The sequence below is a fragment of the Terrapene carolina genome, unplaced genomic scaffold (assembly GCF_002925995.2).
Source record: "Terrapene carolina triunguis isolate 2854851 unplaced genomic scaffold, T_m_triunguis-2.0 Scaffold31234, whole genome shotgun sequence".
NCBI classification, from domain to species: domain Eukaryota; kingdom Metazoa; phylum Chordata; order Testudines; family Emydidae; genus Terrapene; species Terrapene triunguis.
In genome coordinates, this window is record NW_020695585.1 from 4,290 (window position 1) to 11,407 (window position 7,118).

At 64.8% G+C, this 7,118-nt stretch overlaps 1 protein-coding gene across 1 annotated transcript in view; it reads right to left on the minus strand.

The window, feature by feature from the left end:
* LOC112113436 (exocyst complex component 3-like protein 2) overlaps nucleotides 1-6,967 on the minus strand; it is a gene marked incomplete at its 3' end in the record, with an annotated part of 9,675 nt that extends 2,708 nt beyond the window's left edge. The window contains exons 1-7 of the mRNA XM_029914114.1: nucleotides 6,525-6,967; nucleotides 6,222-6,336; nucleotides 5,715-5,825; nucleotides 4,775-4,875; nucleotides 3,399-3,509; nucleotides 2,792-2,927; nucleotides 888-1,028 (exon numbers count right to left, since the gene is read on the minus strand). Of these exons, the coding sequence (XP_029769974.1) occupies nucleotides 888-1,028; nucleotides 2,792-2,927; nucleotides 3,399-3,509; nucleotides 4,775-4,875; nucleotides 5,715-5,825; nucleotides 6,222-6,336; nucleotides 6,525-6,967 (1,158 nt within the window). The remainder of the gene's footprint in view (nucleotides 1-887; nucleotides 1,029-2,791; nucleotides 2,928-3,398; nucleotides 3,510-4,774; nucleotides 4,876-5,714; nucleotides 5,826-6,221; nucleotides 6,337-6,524) is intronic.
* Nucleotides 6,968-7,118: the final 151 nt, after the last annotated feature.

The window sequence follows — 7,118 nt, forward strand, 5'->3', positions numbered from 1 at the left end:
GGCTAAAGTGACCTCGCTCAGTTCAGTCTCGAAGGGGGGAGAGATGTGACGAAGTGGGACTGTTCTTAATGTTTCCTCTGAATACTGTAGGGGTGCCTCAGTTTCCCCTATGCAGTTCTTAAGTCTCTAGGTGGTGGGATAAAGGCCAGTGTGCATAATGGCTGACAATCTGTCTCCTGGCAACAAATGGCCGGGGCCCTTCCCTCTGCAAGGGAATAGTTAAAGGTGAACAAAGATCAGGTGACCTCCTGGCCGGGGAAAGAGACAAAGGCCAGAAAGGAGGGGCTGGAGAGTTTCAGTTTGGAACTGGCTGGGGAAATGAGTGCAGATGGGGTTGTCTGGCTCGCTGGGCCCCAGAATGGACCTGGCTGAGGGGTCCTGTTCTCTGTACCTACAAGCTCTGTTTTAGACCATGTTCCTGTCATCTAATAAACCTCTGTTTTACTGGCTGGCTGAGAGTCACGTCTGACTGCGAAGTGGGGGTGCAGGACCCTCTGGCTTCCCCAGGACCCCGCCTGGGCGGACTCGCTGTGGGAAGCGCACGGAGGGGCATATGCTGAATGCTACAAGGTCAGACCCAGGAAGGAGAAGCCGTGTGAGCTTCTTGCCCTGAAAACAGTCTACTCCAAGGAAAAGGAGGCTCCCCAAAGTACTGACTGGCTTTGTGGGGAGCAGTTCCAAAGCATCGCCCGGGGACTCCATGACACCATGGCAGGGGGGCGTGGCCTGGAGCGGCACCAGGGCTGTGGGGGCTGGGATAGGGGGGCGGGGCCGTGGCGGGAGCAGGAGCCACTGGGGGTGTCCGGGCGGCACGGGCTGCTCTCCCTTCTGCCCAGGCGGCGGCCCAGGGGCAGACTGCGGCCCCGTCCCGCGTGCCTGCTCCCCACGCCCTCGGCAGCACCCACCTCGTACGGCTCCGGCTGCATCTTCCGCAGCTTCTGGGTGTAGTCCGTGAGCAGCGCGACGATGGCGTCGAAGCTCTCCGAGCTGGCCAGCCACTTCCTCTTCATCAGCTTGGGGAAGTAGGGCTGAAAGGAGAGGCCAGCCTCAGCGCCAGGGCAGAGCCGGGCACCCCCAGGGCCTCTGCGACCTCGCCCCGCCTCCGGCTCAGACAGGCCTACCTGCCCCCCAGCTAGGCCAGGCTGGGTCAGACCAATGGCCCCGCTAGCCCAGTATCCTGTTGTGATGAAGTGGGACTGTTCTTGATGTTTCCTCTCAATACTGTTGGGGTGCCTCAGTTTCCCCTATGCATTTCTTAAGTCTCTAGGTGGTGGGATAAAGGCCAGTGTGCATAAATGGCCGACACTCTGTCTCCTGGCAACTAATGGCCGGGGCCCTTCCCCCCTGCAAGGGGATAGCTAAAGGTGTTAGAGAACAAAGAGATCAGGTGACCTCCTGGCCCAGGAAAGAGACAAAGGCCAGAGAGGAGGGGCTGGAGAGTTTCAGTTTGGAGCTGGCTGGAGATGGGAAGTGAGTGCAGACGGGGTTGTCTGGCTTGCTGCCTCCCCCCCTCCCCAAAATGGATCCGGCTGAGGGGTCCCGTTCTCTGTACCTACAAGCTCTGTTTTAGACCGTGTTCCTGTCATCTAATAAACCTCTGTTTTACTGGCTGGCTAAAAGCCACGTCTGACTGTGAAGTTGGGGTGCAGGACCCTCTGGCTTCCCCAGTACCCCACCTGGGCGGAACTCACTGTGGGAAGCGCACGGAGGGGCAGAGGATGCTGAATGCTCCAAGATCAGACCCAGAAAGGTGAAGCCGTGTAAGCTTCTTGCCCTGAAAACAGTCTGCTCCGAGAGAGGAGGCTCCCCAGAGTCCTGACTGGCTTTGTGGGGAGCAGTTCCAGGCATCGCCCGGGGACTCCATGACACCTGGCTCTGACAGTTGCTGGTGCCAGATGCTTCAGAGGGAACGAACAGAGCAGGATAATTATCGAGTGATCCATCCCGTCGTCCAGTTCCAGCTTCTGGCAGTCAGAGGCTAGGAACACCCACATCCAGAACATGGGGCTGGGTCCCTGCCCATCTTGGCTAATAACCACTGATGGACCGGTCCTCCGGGAGCTTTTTTAACCCAGTTATAGTTTTGGCGTTCACAACATCCCCTGGCAAGGAGTTCCACAGGTTCACTGCATTGTGCGAAGACTTACTTCCTTCTGTTTGTTGCTGCCTATTAATTTCCTGGTTCTTGTATGATGTGAATGGGTAAATAATACTTCCCTAGTCACTTTCTCCAGACCAGGCACGATTTTATAGACCTCTGTCATATCCCCCTTAGTCGTCTCTTTTCCAAGCTGAACAGTCCCCGTCTTTTAATCTCTGCTCCCGTCAAAGCTGTGCCACCCTCTTCTCTGCGCCTTTCCCAATTCTAACCTCTTGGGTTAGAGCTGGGGTGACCAGCCCCACACGCAGTCTGCCAGGTGTGGGTGTATACGGATTGATAGAGGGGCAGGATATTGACTCTCTCATTATCTATCTCAGTGGGTCTCAAACTTTTTTACTGGCGAGCCCTTTCACCCAGCAAGCCTCTGAGTGTGACCCCCCTAATAAATTAAACACACTTGTTTCTATATTTAACACCATTATAAATGCTGGAGGCAAGCGGGGTTTGGGGTGGAGGTTGACAGTTCGCGACCCCTCATGTAATAACCTCATGACCCCCCTGAGGGGTCCCGACCCCCAGTTTGAGAAACCCCTGATCTATCTGAACACTGGGTCCTCAAACAGACCAACCTTCCCCCCTCAGACAGACCCAGGCCGTGTCCCACGAGTGCCCTGGCCTGCCCCCACGTACCCGGAGCTCCTCGAAGAGCTGCTGGGCCAGGACATGGTTGCAGAGCCGGGTCACCTTGTCCAGGGCGGCGCTGGCCTGGCGCTGGGGGGCATCGCTCTCCGAGTGGCCAAACTGCGCCAGCTGCTCCACGTATTCCCTGGGGGAACGGCACCTGTCAGCAAGCCAGCCCACAATGCACTGCAGCAACGCCCCCTCCTGGCATGGGCCCCAGGCCCCCATCACCCTGGCAGGGGCCCAGATCTTGCCATGCTCTCCAGCCAGGGGGCCTTGGGTATGGCTGTGGGGCAGAGAGCCTAGCCCAGCAGGGGGACCTCAGGGGAGTCCAGCAGGGGTCCTTGGGGACATGACTAGGGAGGGAGCCCAGTGGGGAGCCGGGGGGGACGACGACACGGGGGTACCCAGCAGGAGGCGGGGGGGGGGGGAACTTGGCCACAAGGGACCCAATGCGGGGCTTAGGGGGAGGCACAGCCACACCAGGGGACGCAGGGTGCCTGCTACAGGCTCTGTAGGCCCCTGGACCCGGGCAGGGGGATGGGCTGGCTCACCCCAGCACCCAGGTCTGCCACCCCCCAGCCCTGGGCAGGCAAAAGGTATGGGGGCCCCGCACCTGAAGGGGGGGCAGCAGTTGACGAGCGCGATGGTCCTGCCCACATAGCTGTCGGTGGGGGGGCCGCTCTTGCCGGGCCCCTCGTGGAACTGCTCCACCTTGCTCTGAAAGCTGCAAAAGGGGAGAGAGGGCACGTGCTGAAGGGGTGTCCTGAGGCTCTGGGGGGATCCCCACCCCCCATACCAGGGAAAGTCCGGGGGGGGGATCCCCACCCCTCCCTGCCCAGGAAGGGCATCGTTGTACTGCCAGGCACATGTCCCACAGTGCTCTCTCTGATGGACCCCAGGGGAGGGACCCGCACCCCCCTCCTCCCCTCAGCTGTCACCTCCTAGGCCCCCTCCTCCCCCAGACCAAACCCCGCCCAGCATGGGGAGGGGAGAGAAACCTGAGCCAAGGGCTGTAGCCCACGGGGCTGGCTTGGCCTTCCTTGTCTTCAGCCCTAAGGCAGGAAATCTGCAGGCCTGGGAGATGCTAGCCTGGGCAGGGGGATGGACAGACAGCCTGGCGGCTCCCCCGAGGTTTGGGGGAACGCGGCGGACGAGCCTGCTCAATGGGAGACGCCACCGCAGGGACAGGGGAGTAACGACCATCCATCGGCCGAGCAGGGCGTGCCGGGGCGGAGCTAAACGGGCCTGGACACGGATGAATCTGTTACCCTGCAGGAGAAGGGCACCTCCCTCCTACGCTGGGGAAACGGCTGGATTTGAGCACTAGCCTATCGCTAACAGGAAACCACCATGCGGAGCGGGGTCTTCAGTCATCAGCTGGGCAGCCCCCATCAGACCCTGCAACCCGCTGGGCCCATCAGAGCCATTGGCACGCCAGGGACAGGGCCGGCTGCTGCCTGTCACCGCCAGGGCCCCCAGGAAGCGCTTCGGCCCAGGGCTAGTGCTGTGGGCTGGGCCGGGGGCTTTGACCGGGTCACGTGGCTTGAAGACCTCCTGGCTTGTTCGCCGAGTCCAGTGAAAGTCCCCCAGGCTTTGCTGTGTGCTCAGCGTGAGCGCCCTGGTCCCGCGCCCCGGGCTCTCGCCAAGAGACAGCTCCTGGGTTTGAGCCCTGCAGCGCCTGATGCTGGGGCCAGGACCTAGGGACCCTCTGACCGACTGGCAATTCACACAGTATTATTAACAGGGCCCATCGCTCCGCACAGCCCACGGGTCTCCCAGCCCGGGGGCAGGGGGGGTCTGGCTGCGCTGGGCGGGGGAGGGGGGGGTGGCTGGGAGCCAGGGTGGTGGTGGCGGCGGCTGGGAACCCACCCCGATTCCCCCCCACCGGGAAGCCCTTCCACCTGCTGTCCCCCCCCCCCCCGAGTCCCCCGTGACCCCCCCCAGAAGAGGGCCCTGGTGTAGCCTCCCCCCTCTCCCCTCCCGGCGTACCTCTGCAGGAACTCGGCCAGACCAGTCAGACAGCAGAGCACTATCTGCTCCCCGAACTCCGGCGTGATCCGGGGGGCTTTGTCCACATGGGCCTTCAGCACCTGCAGGGAGAGCAGCAGGTCGCTGAGCTGCTGGGGGAGCGGGGAGCCTCCTCCCCCCCTGCCGCCGGGCGCACAGACTGGGGGGCTTTCCCCTGCAGCCCCTAGAGCCCGGAGAGGGCAGGGAGAGACAGGCAGAGCCCGCCTGTGCCCTCTGCCAGTGGGAGCCGCAGCTGATCAGCATGGGCCCCTGATGGCATCCCCAAGGCCGGGCACCCACAGAGGGGCCAGCAAGCGAAGAGCCCTGGGGCAGCCAGTAGGGGGCAGGTGTCCCCCCCGGGGCAGCCGTGTCTTGGCAGGGGTTGGGATCCAGGATGGGCGAGCCCGGGGATAAGCCTATAGCCCTGCCCTGGCTCTAGGGGGATGGGCACATGGGCCCACGGGGAGCTGGGAGAGCCAGGCTGCGGCTTGGGGAATGGGGCGGGGGGGGGGGGGGGGGGGGGGGAAGGCTGGACCTGGCCGCCAGGGAAGGGGGGGAGGGGAGGAGCCTGGATCAGGCCCCAGGCCGGCTCAGAGGCTCCCATGGATCTCCCCCATCGGCTGGGCCAGGGGCTGCCCCTCTGCCCTGGCACCCCTGGGCCCAACGGGCGACTCCTGGCCCCGCTCAGCCAGCATGAGAGGCTGAGGCCACCAGCGCCTGGAGGGTGAACAGCTGACTGCATGGGGGGGGGGGGTTGTGTGTGGCAGGGAAGGCCAGGCACGGTGGGAGGGGGAGTGGGGAGCCCGGGGGCCAGGCATGGCAGGGAAGGGTCCCGGGGAGCCCGGGGGCCAAGCACGGCAGGAGGGGGAGTGGGGGGCCCAGTGCAGACGGGTAGCGGTGAGGGGCTTGGCCCTGGACGCACAGAGATCACCCGGCTGGACAGCTCCAGCTGGCTGTGGTCCCGTCCTGGCTCCTGTGCCCAGCGCTGCTCCTCCTCCCGCAGCTCCCGGCTCATGTCTGCCACGATCTTGGTCTAAGTGGAAACAGAGAAGATGTCACCGGTGGGGGGAGCTCTAAGGGGGGGGCGCATGGGCTGCCCTAGCACCTCTCACCCTATGGCCTGGTGTCCAGCTGGCCGGCTCCCAGCCAGGCCCTGCAGCTCGGCAGGACTGTAAACTCCTCCCCCCCCCCGACCAGCTCCCCCCACCTACTTATTAAAGGACTGACACCCGCAACCCCCTGGACTATTGGGGGGGAAAATCACCCACTCCCAGCGCAGAGGCACCAAGGGGAAGAGAAGGGGGTGGGGAGGTGCCATGGGGAGGGAGTGGGGCAGGAGCGGGGTGGCGCCGCAGGGGGGCAGGGGAGGAGCCTGAGGCTGCCATGGGGAGGCAGAGTGGAGGGAGGAGGCGCCAGGCCCCGCTGTTACCTTCACTGCCGCAACGCAGGCCTCCTCCAAGCGGCGCTGGGTCTCGGGGGGCAGCAGGGGCTCTAGCTCGTGGGCGCTGAGCAGTGGGGCGATGTCCAGCCGCCCCAGCACCTCCCTGGGGGCAGAGACAGCCATGAGAGCAGGGCCCCCCCCCCGCACCCTCCCTGCATGGCCCCCTTCCCAGTGCCAGCTCACAGGACCCCAGTGCCAGGTACCGGCCCTGCCCCTCACCCCCCCCCTCCACATACCAGCCCGTCCCTGCTCCCCGCCCCCCCGCTCCAGGAGCCAGCCCCGCCCCCTCACCTGGGGTAGGTGTTGCTGTGCCAGTCCAGGAGGAAGTAGAGCTCGGCGATGGACAGGCTCCTCTGGGCGATGCTGCCCAGCAGCTGGGCCAGCCCCTCATGGTAGCTGCGGGCGTAGATGTCCAGGGCCTGGTACTCGGGGGGATACGCCGGCAGTAGGTGGCTCCTGACGGCGCGGAGGTCCTCCACCAGGCAGCGGGTCAGGCGCTCCACGTGCCCCGCCAGGGGGCCGCCACTGTCCTCCGCGCACTGGCCCAGCCGCTCGCCCACCGCCCGCTTCACCGCCTCGGCCCACCTGCGGCGCATGGCCCGGGGCCGGGGCCCCGCACCGCCCCCCTGCGCCTCCAGCCACCGCCGGTCCGCGGCCTCCTCCTGCTCGATCACCCGCACCATCAGCTCCAGGGACGGGTAGGTGCCTTGGGCCGCCAGGGCCTCGGCCAGCATAGCCCACAGCTGCTGGAGCAGGGCCTCGTACAGCAGCGCCACGTCCTTGGCCTTACGGCTGCCGGCCCCGGGCTCGCCGCTCGGGGGGGCCCTCCCGCCCGCACTCCACCTCCAGCTCAATGATGTGCTTGTCCGCCGCCAGCAGGTCCCG